This window comes from Bactrocera oleae, chromosome 3 (assembly GCF_042242935.1).
Source record: "Bactrocera oleae isolate idBacOlea1 chromosome 3, idBacOlea1, whole genome shotgun sequence".
NCBI classification, from domain to species: Eukaryota; Metazoa; Arthropoda; class Insecta; order Diptera; family Tephritidae; genus Bactrocera; species Bactrocera oleae.
In genome coordinates this window covers 38,723,420-38,743,807 of record NC_091537.1, presented here as the reverse complement: position 1 = coordinate 38,743,807, position 20,388 = coordinate 38,723,420, and the positions used below count along the sequence as shown (strand labels likewise).

Genomic DNA, 20,388 nt, shown 5'->3' with positions numbered 1-20,388 from the left:
CTTGCAAAAGTATTAGGATTTGATCAAGCAACCGTTTCCAGACGATTAAAATCATTCAGATTCGTCCAGAAGCTTGGAAATTGGGTGCCTTATGAATTAAAGCCAAGAGACGTCAAACGTCGATTCTGCATGTCGGAAATGTTGCTTCAACGCCACCAAAAGAAGTCATTTTTGCATCATTGTCACTGCCGATGAAAAATGGATTCATTATGATAACCCAAAGCGCAAGAGATCGTATGTGAAGCCCGGTCAACCATCGACATCCACGGCAAAGCCGAATATCCATGGTGCCAAGGTTATGCTATGTATTTGGTGGGACCACAAGGGTGTACTCTATTATGAGCTATTGAAATTGGGTCAGACGATCAATGGGGACCTCAACCAAAAACAATTGATTCGTTTGAAAAAGGCCATCGCGGAAAAACGACCAGAATATGCGATCAGACACGAATCAATAATTTTTTATCATGACAACGCTCGGCCACGTGTTGCAAAGCCAGTTAAAAACTATTTGGAAAACTGTGGGTGGGAAGTTCTACCTCACCCACCTTATAGCCCAGACATAGCACTTTCCGATTACCACTTGTTCAGATCAATGCAGATTGCCCTCACCGGAGTACGCTTCACTTCAGAACAGGGTTTCAGAAATTGGCTCGATTCTTTCTTGACCTCTAAGTCGGAGAAGTTCTTTTTGAATGGGATCTATAAACTGCCAGAAAGATGGGCAAACATCGTAGCTTCCGATGGGCAATACTTTGAACATTAAATGTATAACAATTATTTCACAAAAAAGTCTTAATTTTTGAAAAAAACCGCACGAATTAATGCATACACCTGCATATTGGGCAGACAGCTAACATCACCAGACGCCAACCTGGCCTTAAACGCGCAGCTACAGCAATATGGTGCATAGACGCAACCGGAAGCTCTGTGACCTTCCTGCCCGCACCTCCGACACACTTCTGATTTGGCCCTACACTCAGCCACTCTGTGATCGAAACCCATACACCATATTTGTATAAATATACATATCTGTGTATTAAATAAATTTGGAAATTGGTGAATATTACATTAACGACGAGAATAATCGGAAAGTGTTTGAAAATACTGCAAACTAACATTTCCGATGCCGCATAAGATTTTAAATTCAAACGGGAATAGCAACGGTATTTTGGTTAAGCGCGCGGGTAGTAGTAGTAACGTAAGTAAAACATAATTGTATTCAGCGTTGTCTGAATAACGGAATTCATTCCAAATGAAATGAGGTATTGAAATGAACGAAATGGAGCACTAAGCCATTGAAAAATTAATTGCGAAATTAAAAAAATTGGAAAAATTAATTATGAAATTAAAAAAGCGAGAAAAAGGGTGGAGAGTCTATTGCAAATGCGATGAGAGGAGGGTAAGAGTGGATTGAATGTTTGAGACTTCGTGTTCAAATATCTTTGAATAAGCTTATTTTTATTAATGATGAGGTAGCACAAAACGTACATAGACATTAACAAACATAAAACTATATGCATTGCAGTACATATGCATACATAAATAAATGTATGCATTGATAAAATAGAGTTCTGAAAATACATCTATGCACTATACTTGTAATTCTGTGCACTTGAACACTAAATATGTCACATCACATAATGTCATATCACGTAAAATAGATAACATACGAACACACACACACACATGAATTCAGTTGTACAATTAAAAACAACCCCATGTCGTGTAACGAGACATACAAACATACACATGTACACATACTTTAAGTTAGAATTAAAATAAATCAGAATGAAATATTATTCAGCTCAATGAAGATCTTTATTTTTTCCCCACCAGTGGTAAGAGTCTAAATAATCTTCATTAAGTTTATACGTTGGTCCTTCGAGCCGGATAAAGCTCAAGGCAAATGAAAAAGTCCTGTATGATATACATACAGGCTACAATGAAACATTTGGTCCTTCGAGCCGGATAGAGCTCAAGGCAAATAAAAAAGTCCTGTATGATATACATACAGGCAACAATGAAACATTGGAAGCAAAAGAACAAATTAAAAGAGAATGCAGTTCTAGAGATCTTTGAAGATTTTAAATACATAAAATTTCCAAAAGAAATAGATGTTGTAGTTGACGTCATAATGGAAGAACACGACCCAATGGTAGCTAATAGTATGAACACCAAATTGTGGTCTCCTCTGGTAATCGAGGAGGATGAAAAAGATGGGGAAAAAGACTTTATTATTTCCTCGGAGACTCCTAACCTTGGAGGAATTAATTAGGCTGTTTATGTTGTCATAGACGCAACATTGGATCTTGATTCTTCTGATGAAAAGCCAAATAACGATGTGAAAAAATGAAGATGACTTAGATGATTTCAAGTTTGATAGTACAACCTAAAAGAAATGTTCATAATGTGGTGCTGATGGTATACGAAGTAGACGCAAATCAGCGGCCGCAGCAACACGGAACCCCAAGATAAGAATTTGCAGCCACCTGCTACGACGTAACAAGTGCGTTGAGGACAAAAGGCATCACTTTCAGTATGCAAAAGAATTTAATTTTATTATTCTACATATTAAGAAGATAAGATAAAATAAGAAACATTTAAAAGAAGTACAGTCCAATAAAATATTTTCCCTTGACAATATATTCAAATATCTTTGAACAAGCTTATCTTTATTAATGCTGAGGTAGTAAAATGTACATAGACATTAACAAACATAAAACTATATGCATTGCAATAGTGGATAAGTGGATTTAGCCTAAAATAAACAGATAAGTACAAATTTGTATTAAATAAAAAATCATTTGCACTTACCTGCCCCTTTCTTTGAGAGAATTTTTGTAATTTTTAGTTATATTTACCATTTCCCTTAATGTTTTGCTGTGATTCACATAAAACGTGGACTTTTTTAATCTGCCGTTTTGTTTTGATTTAATAGCTGTTCCCACTTCGTTTTTTTCTTTTCGATTTGCTTTTGGTTGTGGCGTTGCCAACCATTCATAACGTAAGTAAGGTTTTAGCGCTAGGAATTGAACATACCCATTGACAGGTGTACCCAAACTATTCTCAAGCTGAGGTATGGCCTCTGAGAATAATATCGGGCGTACACCAGAGAGTCCTTTTCGGAGGAATTACAAAATTTTAAAAAATTAAGAACGGAGGCCATCATAATAACCGAAAAGGAGGGTGCGTCATGTGCTGACATTCTGCGGAAAATAAAAAGCGATAGCAGTCTTGAAGAGTTGGGTTCAAACGTGACCTACATACAGAAAACTATGAAAGGAGACCTACTGACTGAATTAAAAAATCAGTCAGACAATAAAGCCGAATCGTTCCAAAGCCTCTTAGAGGGAGCGGTGGGAGAAATGGCGGTGATACAACCAAAATCTCACAACGTCACAATAGTGTGTAAGGACCTAGACGAAATTACAACTCCTGAAGAAATCTGCGAGGCACTACCAAAGGAGTGTGGGATCCAAAACCTAGAAAAAACAAGCGTCTAAAGTATGAAAAAAACTCGAAGTGGCACACAAATAGCTCTTGTATGCCTGGGTGCTTAGGATGCCAAGGCTGCACTAAAATTGGGCAAAGTTAGGATAGGGTGCTCGATCTGTCGTTTCCGGGAATACTCGCCTATCCCGTGCTGTTTTAGGTGTTTCAACCTGGGACATATGGCACGAAAATGTTGCAACCCGACTGACAGGTCGTCTCTTTGCACGCGTTGTGAAACTAAAGGACACGTTGCAAAGACGCACAAATGCTCCAAAATACATGCTCTGTAAAGGGGAGCACTCTACGTCACTAAAAAACTGAGGATATTGCAGCTAATTCTAAACCACTGTATCGCGTTATTAAGCGAGCAATACTGCCATCGTTTGGAAAGCACTTGGTTCGCAGACAGAACTGGCAAAGCAGCAATATGGTCTTGCTCACATGGTTTCATATGGTTTCACATTAGCAAAAATACAAAGTATATATTTTGTAAGCTGCTATGCCCGATCCAGCGCATCAATTAGAGATTTTGAGGAATTTACCCTAGAACTGTCCCAAGAAACCAGAGGCAAATCACCAATAATAACAGCGGTCGCTTTTTATGCATGGTCTACTGCTTGGGGCAGCAAAAGAACAAAACATCGTGGGCGTCTTATTTTAGAATGCCTGAGTCAAACGAACCTCAAACTAATGAATAGCGGCACAAAAAATACCTACCAAAAAGGAAATAAAGGTTCTATAATAGACCTAATGTTTAATAACGACACACGGCAGACGCATTAAGTGGGAGATGTCAGACATCTACACAAATAGCGATCACTCTGCTATAATTGCTGAAGTTTTTTTCGCCAGGGAAACAGATCCCCCTAGCAGAAATGCTTCCTAAAGGCAAGGCTGGAGACAAAAAGATTTCGATAAAGATGGTTTTGAAATAGTCTGGAGTGCGGCAGAGATGCCACGTGAAGACGCCGCACACTTAATATCCGTAGTGCGGAAAGCACTGGTCGCATCATGTGACCACCTACTATGCGTAGGACAACCTACCGTTAAACGAAGGCCAGTAAATTGGTGGAACGAGGTAACAGTCTCGCCCACTAAACTTCGTCACTCCTCCAGACGTCGCCTACAGGGAAACGTTTAAAAGGCACAAGAAGCAAGTCAGCGATTACCCGCAGCAAAAGAAACAGTTTCGAAAAGCTCTATGATGGAGCGAACATAGACCCATTAGGAACTACATACAAAATTAGCACATCCAAATTTAAAAAGTCCCAGCAGCCTAATAGCGTATCCTTTATGAGACGAGTAGTCGGGTCATTATTTCCGACACACCCCCTATCTCATACGCTAAGCCACGAAACGACGTTGCAGAGCCACCATTGTTGGTCACGGAAGATGAAATATTGACTATAGCTAAAAGAATAAGAAACAACAAAGCGCCTGGAATAGATGGCATACCCAACAAAGCAATAAAGGAAGCCATGACTATAAAACCCAGTTGGTTTGCAAAAATGTACAACGCATGTATAATAGAAGAGGTGTTCCCCGACCCCTAGAAAATACAGCGTTTGGTACTACTCCCAAAGTATCATCTTATCGACCATTGTGCATGCTCGACACGATTGGTAAAGTGTACGAAAGCATTGAAAGGAACCGCTTGGAATTAGCTATCCAAAAAGCCCGCGGATTATCATAAAGACAATACGACTTTATAAAAAAGATGTACACTATTGACGCACTAAGAGAAGTCTTTGATACTGCGAAATGTGCAGTAAGTGGCAAAAAACGTATTGCGCGCTAATTACTTTAGACGTGAGGAATGCGTTCAACTCCGTAAAGTGGGGAAATATAATCAAAGCTCTATACGAAATACGCACTCCCCAATATCTCGTAAATATTATAATGTGCTATTTTAAAAATCGCAGACTGTTATTCGACACGGACGAGGGCACTCAGAGCTACACTATATCGAGTGGAGTACTGTAAGGCTCGGTCTTAGGCCCATCACTATGGAACTTGATGTACGACGGGGTACTAAGAATACCAAAAAACGTGAAAACAATAGCATATGCGGATGACCTCATAGTGGTGGCAGTAGCTAAACATATAGATAACCTCAAGCTCAAATGCAAGGATTGCGTAAACGGTCTACGCCAATGGTTTGCTAAAATGAGTTTAGAGCTGGCAGAGCAGAAAACGGAAGTCTCGCTCATAAGCACAAGGAAGGTGAAAAGTGTTATCACTCACCATAAGAGAGTGCTAGATTACTTCACAGTCGCAGCTGAAGTATCTGGGAGTAATACTAGACTCTAAATTAAAATTTAAGGAACACCTGGCGTATACTCCCGGTAAAGCAAACAAAATTTATAACGCCCTATGGAGAATGATGGCCAATAAACGCTGCGTGCGTTCCAGCCGGCGGTTTTTAATAGCAAAATCAATGAATTCCGTGATATTATATGTAGCACCAATATGGATACAAGCGCTAGATATAAAATCATATGTTGGACCACTAAACGCAGTGCATAGGCTCTCTGCAATCCGAGTAATAAGTGCTTTCCGAACGATATCAAGTGATGCTGCTGAAGTATAAGCCAGCATGCCGCCTATTGATATTCAGGGGTACGAATTCGCGGAACTTTGAGTGCCGTCTTCAAAAGTAAAAAAAGAGGAGAGAACCAAGACCCTAACAATGTGGCAGCAGCAGTGGTAAACCTTATCTAAAGGACGATGGACCCACAGACTGATTCCGGACATTCATTCGTAGATATTCATGGATGCTTTAGAAAGTATTTCTTCAAAATTCATCATGATGTTAGTCCGTATTGTCCAACGTGTACAGAGTGCATAGAAGACTCTGAACACGTTTTTTTTCAGAGCCCCCGTTTTTTAAATATTAGGGAAAAGTTAAAATCTACATTCGGCGGTAGTCTAACGGTGAAAACTTTGACAGCGCATATGTGCACTGAGATACTTACAACAGATTAGGAGTCAGTCAGTCCGTACCGTAGAAGAGACCAAAATGTCCTTTTCTCTCACATGTAATACTTAATCTGGGGGTTCCGTGAGAGAGCCATGAGTTTCGAGTAGGTTAGGTTTAGCTAAGATGTATTTTCAGAACTCTATTTTATCAATGCATACATTTATTTATGTATGCATATGTATTGCAATGCATATAGTTTTATGTTTGTTAATGTCTATGCACGTTTTGTACTACCACAGCATTAATAAAGATAAGCTTGTTCAAAGATATTTGAACATATTGCCAAAGGAAAATATTTTAGTGGACTGTACTTTTTTTTACATGTTTCTTGTCTTATCTTATATTCTTAATATGTAGAATAATAAAACTAAATTTATTGCTGCAAACTGAAAGTGATGCCTTTTTGGTGGTATAAGCGGTGGTATACAACATTTCTGGTACTTTAGTACTGTACAACGAGGAAGCGAAAAACGACGTGCTTACATCTTTGGTAACCAAATTTAGTGAGTATTTTCGCCAGAACGGAATTCCTTTTTTGCCTTTTGAGGGGCACTTGTTTCGTTCTACAACACTGCTGGAGGGAGAATGTTTTATGGATTTTTTACGTCGTCATTGACGAGATCAAAGAACTGATTGATTGATTTGAAGAAATATTTTGGGTGAGATCATAAAAACATGTAGTATTAATAAACAAGTCAACAAACAAACAAACAGTGTATAACACCTCCCAAGGTAACCCAAGCGGCATCAACAAAATAGTACATCAAAGTATGAGCAGCGAGTGTGGAAGATGTGGTAAGAGAAATAGTATGGAGTGTCCCGCGAGAAATATAAAATTTTTATAGGAAATGTCGCACAAGGGTACATAGCCGAACTTCAAACGAGAAAAACCGGAAAAGAAACGCTGGCGGTGAGGAAATACGGTGGTACAGTCCGTAAATAGCGAAATAAGAAATGTACTCGACTATCCAAAAGAAACTTGCTGATTTTTGACCAAACTAAGTGGAGCCAGGGGTAAAAAAACCGCTAGTTGGAGTTGGCTAAGTCCAGCAGAGAAATTACTACATTTGTTTCGTTACGGGGACTACATCGTTTTAAACTTTTAATTTTTGGGGTGAATTCGGCCTCAGAGATATTTCAGAGGCTAATCGAAGAACTATTGTCTCCTTGACAAAATGCACTGAACTATATTGACCACGTAATACAATATATTATGGATGCAACCTTGAAGAAAATGATAAAACACTGGAAATGGTTAAGACAATTTTAAAAACATATAATGTCTTGCTGAACGAAAATAAATGCATAATGAGAACCTAAAGACTGAAATTTTTGGGACACATCCTGTCGACTCAGGGGATCGAAGTAGATTCAGAGAAATAAGGACGAAGTATGCAGTTTTCTTGATTTAGCTATATCCATACGCGGGTAAGTTTGTAGTTGACTCGGCAGACAAAACCGAGCCTCTAAGGAACTTATGAAAAGTAAGGAGACATTTGTTTGTGGCAGAGAGCAGGACGAAGCTTTTCAAGAATCCAAGAAACTCTCATACTTTAACCCACAAGACAAAACGTGTTTAATTGCAGATACTAGTCTGGTGGCTCTGGGTGCCGTAATAGTGTAGTTTGATAAGATAAACACTTCGCGAGTAATTTCATTTGCCAGTAACAGTATCCTCCGGTGGAAAAAGGATATTCACTAACCGAAAAGCAAAGTCTGGCTTTGGTGTAGGCTGTGAAAAATTTTTATTATTATTTAGCTGGAGTACACTTTGATTTAGTAATCGATCATAAGCTCCCCGGCGAGGATCGAAAAATGGTTGTTAAGATTACAATCATATCGTTTCCGCGTGATATATAAAGCAGAAAAAAAATATTCACTATCAAGGCTTTTTTAGGAAAATAACACTAATTATATGACTTGGACGGGGAGAAGTTTATTTTTGGGTGGTGTAAACTTCTATACCGAAATTGCTTTTCATATCACAGATTAGTGAGACGACAGTCTTAGACCAAGAGACACAAGACTCAATGACTTGTACAACCTTGGAGTCCTAAAAAACGGACATATCTACATATCACTTAACTAGTAATCCCACGAAAATTGCTTCTAAGGAGCGGGGGTTACGCTCCAAAGTGTAGTGAACTTGTGTGGACAGAGATGCTTAAAAATAGGTCAAGACGTGTCACAATTGCCTTATACTGTCCATGCCAACAAAACCAGCCCCGATTGAGAGGCACCCTTTTCCGAATGGAAATAAATGCCTATATTTGGGTCCCTTACCTAATGGGGATAATATATTGGTAGTAATTGATTACTACTCTATATATATTTAGTTCAAAGTGATCAAATCGATATCATTTAAAACCATTGTTGATGAAAGGGAAGAGATATTTTCAAAATTGGGATTTCCTGAGACAATAACGACAGACAATGGAAGAAAATTCAACGGTGTTCTGTTTAAAAGTTCTTCCAATACCAACGGCATTCGGCTAATGACTACGCCCCTATACTCTACCCAGACTAACGGTGAAGTAGATTATATAAACAATTCGAATTCTTCAACTCCAGTTTACTCCGATGCCGATTCTTTTTCTCAAACTACGCCTATTGCTGTATCAAATATTCCACCTTTCACCTTTTTCATACTAAGTTCAGGAATTTTCGACAATTGTCACTGAAGCAATATCCTTTCACGTCCGTTGCTTTGATAAATCACTAAGTTAATTTTGAAAAACCCCCTCCCATTCACATCCATTCGTAGACTGTACCGATATCTGAGTATGTGGCGATATCATTGTTTCTAAGTTGTCCATGCCAATTGCTTTTAAAACGAAAGCGAAATTTCCATTAAGTAAAACAGGACATTTTGTAGACTGTAATTCTAGATATCTTCTATTTTTAGTAAAACCTAAAAACTTTCCGCATGCCTGAGAGCAAGGATCGCGTGAAGTTTGCATGTTCAAAGGTGAGCAGAACCGTAATCATAACTGGAAAAATAAACTTTTATTACCAACAAACCGATATTTATAAAAATTTAGATACACATATAATGTACAATCATCTTAAAAAAAGAGCACATCCAATATTTTCATGAATAAGGCCACTTGAAAGCATAAAAATAGATACTTATTCAGGGCGACAAAATCCGATTTATTTTGTAGAGCTGCGTTATTAATATATGTACATATATATTTGTGTAGAATAAGTGAAACTACTGCTGGATACATCGCAATCAATATACCTTCTATTCATTCACTTAAATGGTAATTATGTTGTGAATAAAAAAATGTATTTATTTGAAAATTACCCAAAACATTATTCTATTGATTTCAACAAAACTCTTTTACTATAAACTAATAAATAAAATCTATTTCACGATTTAAAAAAGTGTTTAAATTTTTGTTTACAATTTATATGTTATATGCTATTTAACAGTTTTTCTATCTTATCTCTTCCCATTCCAAAAGAATTTCGTCACAAGATGGCGGTTGTCGTAATCTTTTATTCTATCATTCTTGGTCGTATGATTGAGAATTTACATACATATATGTACATATATTTTTATTATTACAGTTATCGACTTATACTCTAAGCGATCTTGTTTTGTGCTTTGATAGTTTTCGTTTATTCTTACACACCTACTTTCTAGTAAGTTCATTCAACCTCCAAGAAGTTTCATTTAAAGCAAGTGTTAAATATTGTTTCCTTCAACAATAATAGAAAATCCCATATATTCAGTCTTAAGTGCAATAAATTTACAACCATAAACTGCCAATAAACACATATTCGACTTTTGCTGAACACAAAGCACTAAAACATTAGCGGTGAAATAATTAATGTACTTCCTCGATACCTCCGAATTTAGAGGCGGAAAACTATTATTACTTGTGCTGGGTCACCAATTGAGAACCACTGCATTCTACGGTCATATGTTCTAATATATTTTTTTCCTTGTTCTCTATTTATTTGCCAAATATTGAAAGGTAAGCATTGGAAGTAATTCAACTAAATGCAGTTAATAATTGTATTTGCATTGTGAACATACATATTTGCTTGCTTCCGCTTGCTACACTTATGCTACCGCTATGTTTTCGTCCACGCAATTCTATGAATATTTGTTTGTGCACATTAGCTAGTCCCATTTAACATGAGCTAAGCTTAATGTAAGCAGCCTCTTGCAATGCTGCGTTCCCATGTTTTACATTTCTCTTTTTCTTAATAATTACATTATATACGAAGGAGCATAGCGTAAAGTATGTACTTGGATTATTCTCCATTTATGACCTGTTAAATGGTATATAACTTATATACTTATATGTATATGCACTAATACAAAACGGAAGTATTTAGCGGTATTGAAATATTGCTTAGAATATTATTTAAGGAGACGAATTTTGCAAATAAAGTTAGTATAATAGCTGACCACACATAGCGTCATTACTCGGCCCTTTGTATATTTATCGTTGCTGCAACTTCGCTTAAACTTTTCGCTTATTCGATATTTGCGCGGTTACAAAAAAAAGCTTTGTAGCCCTACAACTAGAAAAAAAGAACAACAAAGCTCAAAAATTCGCAATAACAAAAACATTCCATGGCATCTGCGGCGTAGAAATTTACGCTACATACAAAACCCAAAAGCCAGTACTTAGTGGACTTGTTATACTCTCGCAACTTGTTGCTACGGAGTATAACAGTTTTGTTCACCTAACGGTTGTTTGTATCACCTAAAACTAATCGAGTTAGATATAGGTTTATATATATATACATGATCAGGATGAAGAGACGAGTTGAAATCCGGGTAACTCTCTGTCCGTCCGTCCGTGCAAGCTGTAACTTTAGTAAAAATTGAGATATCTTCATGAAACTTGGTACACATGTTTCTTGGTACCGTGAGACGGTTAGTATTGCAGATGGGCGTAATCGTACCACTGCCACGCCCACAAAACGCCATTAATCAAAAACAAATAAATTGCCACAACTAAGCTCCGCAATGAGATACAAGACTGTTATTTGATACAAAGGATCACATTAAAGAGGGACATCTGCAGTCAAAATTTTTTGGGCGTGGTCCCGCCTCTAATAAGTTTAATGTGCATATCTTTTAAACCGCTAAAGATATAATAACCAAGTTCACTGGGAGCAAATGTTTTTAGCACTTCTATTGACGGTGTGAAAATAGGTGAAATCGGGTGACAAGCCCGCCCACTCCCCATATAACGGTACTGTTAAAAAATACTTAAAGCGAGATAAACCAAGCACTAAACATACCAGAGACATTAAATTTTACCAAATACCATAGGTATGAGATGACTTTATAGGAACCGCGTTCAAAATTAGTCTATGTTATAGTGTGAAAATGGGCGAAATCGGACTACAACCTATTCCAATATAACACCATTTTCAATTCCATTTGATTCTTTCACTTTCCACTATCAAGCAACAATGATTATATCGGGGTAAAACTTTGCGTGAATAATACGTTTAAAGTATGCCACTTTGTGACCAAAAATTGTCTAAATCGAACCAAAACTGTTCAAGCCCTTAAGTACTAAATATGTGGACCCCAGTGCCTATAGTTGACTTTCTACCGAAAATATCAGTCAATCCACAAAGAAATCTCAAACGAGTATACCATTTGACTTTGCGAGAGTATAAAATGTTCGGTTACATCCGAACTTAGCCCTTCCTTACTTGTTTTCCTTACTTTTGATAAGTATCATCTACCTGAATAAAATTAAGTGACTTGGTACACATACCATACTATTCTAACCCCATGAGTTGCAAAAGCTGCCAACTTTGGGATTATAAAACAAACGATGCAGTAAATTCTCTGATTGTGACTTACCAACTTACTCCTTGCACTCGGTTCTTTTACATTAATTGTTCAGGTAATGACTCCTATTCTGACAAAACAGGTTCCAAATTTATAAAAAAGAAATAAATCATCATCATCATCATTTCCTGTATCTTCCACAAAATGTTCTACATGAGTGAAGCAGTAAAAATACCAAAAACAAAGTTTAATCTTCCTATAAGAGAGAAGTGCGCTTAATTTGCTAATTTAACTAAAAATACAAATAGCAACTGAAAAAAAATTCTTGCAAATGTTTTATGCGCATGCAGAAGATATTCCTTCCTTTAAAAGTAACAAAGCAACCATAAAAAACAAGTAAGGAGGGGCTAGGTGCGGATGCAACGGATTCTCGCAATTTGGAAAGATCGAAGGCGAGAAAATGCTTTCATGTATCACAAAACTTTTTTTTTGATGAGAATTAGGAAAATTCTTTTCGAATGTCAACAATATATCTGACAGGATATCGATCGATATATTCAGTAAAAAGTTCGCAATAGGAAATGGCGTCCATATATTCCGTATCTGGGAGCTTGAACAGTTTTGATTCGACTTGGACAATATTTGGTCAAGAATCAGATCGAATTTAAAATTGTGTTATACGGAAAGTAGGCATGGTTTTTATCTGATTTCTCCCATTTTCGTACTGTAATGTAGGAATGTTAATATAATATTATGTATCAAATTTGGTTGAAATCGGAAGAGTATCTTTTAAAAAGTTTTTTAACTTAAGTTGTCCCTCGCTAATGCAATTCGTTGTACTAATTAACAGCTTTGTAGCTTTTCGTGGAGCTTAGTTATGTCCTTTTATATGTTTTCGATTAATGGCTTTTTATGGGCGTGGCAATCGCCCGATTCCGCCGATCCGCAATACCAGCAACATTTGTACCAAGTTTCATCAAGATATCTCAATTACCGCTTGCACAGACGGACTGATATACAGTCATATGTACATAACTCCATATCTATCTCGATTATATTAGGAGAAACAAACAACCGTTATGTGAACAGAACTATTATGCTGTAAGCAACATGTTGCTAGAGTATAAAAATGTTGCGAAAAGATGTAAGCTATAGTACTTAATGTGATACATATATCTGATATAATAACGGCTCATATGTTTATTTTGAAAGTGGTTAAGTCCATTTTTTCTTACATCGAGATATTTACGGGTTTGCGTTTGAATTGTTTCAAAAATATTTGTATCAAAAAACGCAGGACTAAACTTAAAAACACGTCTGTTTGTGAAAAGAAATAAGTCCACTTTGTGTTTTTTGTTTAATATTATTATAAGTTAATCTGTTTACTTTAAGTTACTCCACTACGTTTATTTAATTCCAATATAATTATTATATGGGGTTGATTAGCAAACAAAATATTTTAGTTTCACAATAATATTGAACAAATTATCCAAAAGAACTGTATACCGACTGATTTTTACTGTTTGATGTAGATGAACGTAATACTTTAAAATAAATATATTTTTATTTGTGTAATTGAAAAAACATGCATTTAAAGGTAAATATTAATTCATTTATTAAAAAATTAAAGTAACTTACATTTATTAAGGTTAATATTAAAGATTTTTCCATATTATTTGTCCTAATTTAGATTATGTGTTAGGTTGTTAAAATATTTATGGTGCATAGGTGGTATATACCTTAGTAACTCCAACATATCCTTATACTTAGCAGTTGAAATGGGACGTACACTTGTGTATAATGGTGTTAATTTTATTTTGTTGAAGTTCCTTGGTCTTCCCAGACAAGGTAATAAATCAAGTATTTTGAACTCTGTATCCACTTCCACATATTCTTTGTAAAGTGCTTACTAAAAACACTTTCATATTACCAAAGAAACACCAATCATAATTTTTTCCCGTTATAAATGTTACTACTTCGTAGTGATTTTATTGCTGTACTGTACGATAATGCATTTTTTGGGAATTTTGCAACAGAAGATATTCCATATCAAAATTATTCTTTTAGTGAACTTAAACCAGTTTTAAAATAAAGTTTTTTGCATTTCGTTAACTAACAAATTTTCAAGTACCCCAAACTATAGTGATTTTAATGATAAAATATGTTTATAAAAAAGAAGTTGTATAGGATTGTGATGATTGGTATCATTAACTAAACTTTTTTAAAAATGGACTTAAATCACTTTCAAAATAAATGGCTCATATATAAATTCAATCAGAGCTAAATTTAATATTTATTTTATTCTAATAAAAATCATTATAAGTATGCAGTATACGGATGATGCGGTAATTTGTGGATGGATATCGCTCATTCTCAGTAAGTATCTCCAATATCATACTTTCACTAAATTTTGCTAAGATATCTTACATATTAATATTTATCGGTCAATACCAATAAAGCCAACCGGAAGTTTGAAATTCCTATATAATTCTTAAATATTTTTTTATATAATGTATATGGGGGCTAAGGAATATATTGATCCGGTTTTAACCAGTTATAATAATACATCATATGGTATCATTACCAGAAATAGAGGCTCTCTGAATTTCATTAAGAAACATGACAAATTGACCAATTTATCCAGTATAAACTCAAGCGGATGTTTTAAATCTTTACCACGCTAAGTACTAAAATAAATTGGTATTTGGGGACTAGCAAAAATATTGCCCTAATTTATGACTAGGCAAGAGGATACACTACTATTGAATAGAGATTGTTTCTAAATTTCATTAAGATATCTCACATATTGACCGATAGATGCGATATAAAGTCAATCGGCAGTTCGAAAATATGTAAATATTGTATATATGAGAGCTGAGGGAAGTATTGACCCGATTTTACCCAGTTTTGGCACAAGGGCATGATGTCATCAGAAAAATATTCTCCCCATATTTTAATACTAGATATTGGTATGTGGGTCCTTGAATTCTGACAAGTTTATCGATGTGTGGTTTGTATAGTGTAAAGTGAAAGACCCGGATTGAATTGAAAAGAAAAAGTTAAATAAGAACAGTAGGGGATGTCAATTGATTTCACACACCAAATTTAGTCAAATAGTTCATGAGATACAGGATTTCTTCATAAGGTGGGCGGAACCACGCTCTTTGCTCAATTTTTACACCCGAACTCATAAGCCCCTTCCCTACCATTATTATTTCGAAATTTAATACTTATGGCGCATTTATTCCGTGAATTATCGCACTTTTAGTAACATAACAATTATATGGGTAATGGCAGTGGTTATAATTTGATTTTATCCATTTTCATAGCATCTGAAGAAGTGCTAAAAGGGTTTCTTTCAAACAAGTTAGGTCGAGTTAGCTGTAGCGGTTTGGATTAAGCCATTTACGGTTTGGGGCCACACCCAGAGGTGTCGCTCACTACCGTGATTCCCTGTACCAAATCACTGTTTTGTGTCTTAATTTAGTGCTTAGTTATGGCACTTTATGTTTTCGATTAACGGCACTTTGTGGGTGAGGCAATGTACCGATTCCACCCATTCGCAATACCAACACCTGTTGGGTGACAAGCAACACGTGTACGAAGTTCCGTCAAGATACCTTAATTTTTACTCAAGTTATCGCTTGTACGGGCATACAGACGGAAAGACGGACGGACGGGCAGACACACAGTTGCTCGGAATCCAACTCGTTTCGTCATCCTAATCAATTATGTAAATATAAATATCTATGTCAATTAGTTTTAGGTGATACAAATAACCGTTAGGTGAATCAAATTATTATATTCTCTGTTGCAATATGTTGCGAGAGCATAAAAATGTTGCGAAAGAATTACTAGTATAATCATATTTGGTATCTCATTAACTTATATTATATGCTGGTTGTAGACTCCCTTAGTCTCACTTACTTAAAGCTAAATTATATTAATATATGGGGTATATGAGGAAAACATAAAACGGAAATCGTTATATTATATTAGGGATAAGGGGCTTAGACCACGATCTATACCGATATAATTCGTATTCAGCGCTAAACAATGTTATGTTTATGAAAACATTGAAATATTTCATACGAGTATATAGACCAATATGATATAAGCGACCCTTAGATAAACAAAACTATATTCTGAAGCAAGATAGTATAATAATGAAACACAAGCAAAAGAAATAAAATAAATCAATTACCCCACAGCATATATAAGAAATACAAAAATAATAGCATCAGTCGGTGATGCTCAAACCCCCGCAATGATCTCATTATTACTCGCACACAATAGAGCTCCTGCACTAACATTATCAACAATTTTCCCACCCCAACCAATACTATTCCCTTTTATTAAAACAAATAACCGAATGAAAGAGCAAATAATACAAATTTTACAATGGTTGCCATGATTTAAATATCCTTATTAATGAATTTTGTCCATAAATCATATCAGTCCAAGAAATCCATATCATCATTTACAATAAATTTTTTATCTTTCTAATAAATATCATGGCTATTTCCACAATAGTACAAAAATACGCCAAACATTGAATTGTAGTCTCAATTAAGGAATCTGTGCACGCTACGGCCCACCTTATTAAAACTTTGTTTATACGTCCCACCTCATTAAAGCTTGTTTATGAGATCTTTCTATATTTTTAACAGACTGATGATCCTTGCTTTTTTCAGAAAGGTTTTCTGCAAAACTACCGTATTGGTCTAATCTAATTTCTATCCCCAGAAATAGGAAAAAGGTCCCACAACGTTCTGGATGACAGAGCTGCCGCTAATTTAATTAAACATACTTGTAGAAAGGCTAATGATAACTGTAGAAAGAAGGTTAAGGTTGATTAAAAGGGCATCATTGGAAAAAAAGTCAATATAAGCCCAACTACGAATCTGATACAAATATGGTCACATATATATACATTATCAGGACTCATTTAGACATTGAGAAAGCTTTCGAAGCGTATTATATAAGTTAATGGGAGTGAAATATTTAACATTTAAACTCCTTTCAATAATATCGAAATTCATCGTATGTGCTAATAAATACCAATCCAGGTTCTCACGTTAAACAATCGTATACCTCAGACTTCAGCTCTCTCCGTAATCCTCTATGATTAATAGTATTAATAAAAAAATCAGATCTATAATTAGTTAGTTCTGTGGTATGTTTTATTCATAATGAATGAATAAAAAGATCGATGCATCGAAATTATCACTTTTACTGAAAGTAGCAAAGAATTGCTTTAAAAACAATAACACAGCAAATTAAGTTACATTTGTTTGTTTGAATATGTTTACGAAATTTCACCTATGCAAATTTGGAAAAGATACAAGTAAAGAAAAATGTGCCAAATCAGTTTGAAGTTTAACAGTTTTAATTAAGCTATGTTATTCAATAGTTAAAGAGGTTTGTAAAAATAATCTAATACAAAGTGAAACAAAACGTATTCCATATTAATTTTAGTTAATTTGTACAAACGCCACTATTCCTTTCCTACTACTTTTATCATATTGCTGGCATAACCAGTAACAATTGTAGATATTTTAGTTTCATTCCTACGCCTAAGTAAATATTCTCGCTTATAAATTCAGATGTAGGCCTTAACTCTTATGTTAATAACCGGGCACCCGGGTGCCCACTACGATTTATTAGTATGAATAGCAATAAAACAAAAAAATATTTCATCTTAAGCTCGCGGATCGTTGTTATTAGCCTCGAGTGCTAGCTGAATGTAAGTGCATTAATTTTTTTTTTCTCATTATAGTTATTATTAAAGTTAGCTTAAATTTCAACCATCCATTATTTTTTATATAATGATAATTATAAAATTTACGTCATTGTGCAGTATTAATGCAATACACATATGGAAAGATCCTGTGATTTTTTTCCTTCCAGTTTTATCTAGTTAAACCGCTGAACCGAGGTTCAAAGTTCCTACTTTATGGTCCAAAATACTCTCTCTGGCAATGTTCGTAGTAAAATGTCGAATCGCTGTGCATTGCTCCATCATTGACGGTGTCAGTTCTTCACTCAATTTACCCAAGAATTTACGACTTTCTGTAGTTTTCATAATGTATTAGATATGATGCCAGTGAAGAAATGTCTAGAATATTAAAGAACATTGCCATTGGCTCTCTCGAAGATCGTCGTTGACTTGTGTATCTTCGAATCATGTGATCCATTGTATCAACGCCAGTTTTATATTTATTTTAATAATTTATCATATCTGGTTTCCGTCTAGTATCATCACTAACTGATGCATTGTCGATAATAGAATGCCATCTTTGTTTTTTAGGTTCATAAGAAAACATGGACACTCTTTCACCATGACTTTTTTCGCAAGTATTATTTCTTTTACCATTGTTCCAGGTATATAATATCTTTCAAAGTATATGAATTTTCTGCATCACAAATCTACCAAATGTTGATACCATACTTAGCGGTCACGGTAAGGACAAGGGTGTTCATCGATTGGCAAGTTTTCAGTAGGTTTGTGCATCTGGGTTAGATTTGAATTTTGCATTGTCCACATATCAAGAATTGGTGCTGTTTTATCTTCATTTTTCCGTTGAGTTCTAGTATTGCTGTCATCGAATCTTAAAAAACGTATCATATTATGGAATCTATTTCTATTGTCGCACGACACAGTGGCTAAGAATTGGAACACCACATATCAAAATGGTGATCAGTATTTGAGGTATTTGCGCTGGCACCGAAGAACGAATGAATTTCTGGCATAGTAACGGACTTACATTGACGTTGAGACTTTTCACACACCAAATACATATGTGGACCCCGGTGCCTATGGCTGATATTTACCGAATATATCAGTCAATCTGTGAAATCAAGTTTTGAAATTTTGGGAGAATAGTTTTGCTAAGGCAGCCATGCCCCTGTGCCAAATATGGGTAAAATCGGATCAATACTTCCTTTAGCAATTTTTGGTTGGCTTCTATCGGTCAATATGTAAGAAATCTTGAAATTCAGAAGAAGCTCTTTATAATAATGCGAAAATTTCATATATCACTTTACCTTTATTTATTTATTTTTTGTTCAAAAATAGTCCACAAGTGCTTATATTTAGTAACAACAACAAACAATATTTTAAAGTTCGTGGGTACCCGGTCGCCTAAAGACGACAGAAAAATTGGTCATTGAAAAGCTTTCATAGTATATCTGACCCAACCATAGAGTGAAAGTCTGCTCAGAAACTATATCGCAAAGCAGCGCGTGGCACCCGGTGCGAGTTCTTTAGGTATACATCTACAACCAGTTAAATAGTACACTTGACAATAAGTATAAAATGATAGAAATATAGGAATACCTTCGTCTTCTACGACACTCATGCCATGGCTAATTTTTCATTAGGAACAAGGATACAATGTTATTACAAAGTCACGCTCTCCCAATACTATTGAGATAATTCGCATCTTGACCGATATATGCCGTAATATAGTAAACGGGTAGAATATGCTAGTCTCATACTAGGGGAAGTATTTTATTAATTTTTGACACAAGGATACATTACTATCAGAAAAAGATTCTCTCTAAATTTCATTGACCGATATTTTTGGTAAAAAGCCCATATTCGGTATCTGGGGCTTGAGAAGTTATTGTCCTATTTTGGCTTTGTTTAGACTTGAGATGTAATGCCTCAAAGGCAGTATTTTTTGCAAAGTTTTATCCCGATATGCTTGAATTGAATACAGTAAAGTGAAAGAATACGATGGAAAATTTCGTTATTTTTTTCTCCTAAACCTATTTCCTCCTATGCAGCTCTTGCGTACTGTCTCACTCAGGAAATTTAATGCTTCTGATGAAAATATTTTCTCAATGAGTTATTGCACTTTTAGTTTTCAACATAACCGTGACAAGGTGGGTGGCCGCGTTAAAGTTCTAAATATGTGAGAAGCAACCTGAAGGACTTAATATTAGCAAATTTAGTCTTATATAAAAAAACTCATTCAACATCTTTAAGTAACGGTGCCAATTGACAATTACTGTTACACCGTTTTCTTCAAAGAAGTATAGCCTACAATACACCTTGATGAAACTTCGCGCCACACGATGACTAGTTCTGGGTGAAGTTCCGTTTCGCGAACTATTTCAGGATTTTATTCAC

General features: G+C 35.5%; 1 protein-coding gene across 12 annotated transcripts in view; it reads right to left on the bottom strand.

Annotated features, from left to right (window-relative positions):
• The window catches only part of Ndae1 (Na[+]-driven anion exchanger 1), a 710,325-nt gene that overhangs the window by 624,114 nt on the left and 65,823 nt on the right, over positions 1 to 20,388 (bottom strand). Inside the window, exon 1 of one of the 12 annotated variants that reach the window (XM_070106549.1) lies at positions 2,818 to 2,968. The exons of 7 other annotated variants lie outside the window; for them this stretch is intronic. In XM_070106549.1, coding sequence (XP_069962650.1) covers positions 2,818 to 2,867 — 50 coding nt within the window. In that variant the 5' untranslated portion in view covers positions 2,868 to 2,968. Of the gene's footprint in view, positions 1 to 2,817; positions 2,969 to 20,388 lie in introns of those variants that run through there. 4 more of the 12 variants (XM_070106551.1, XM_070106539.1, XM_070106550.1 and 1 more) reach the window with 4 other exon arrangements.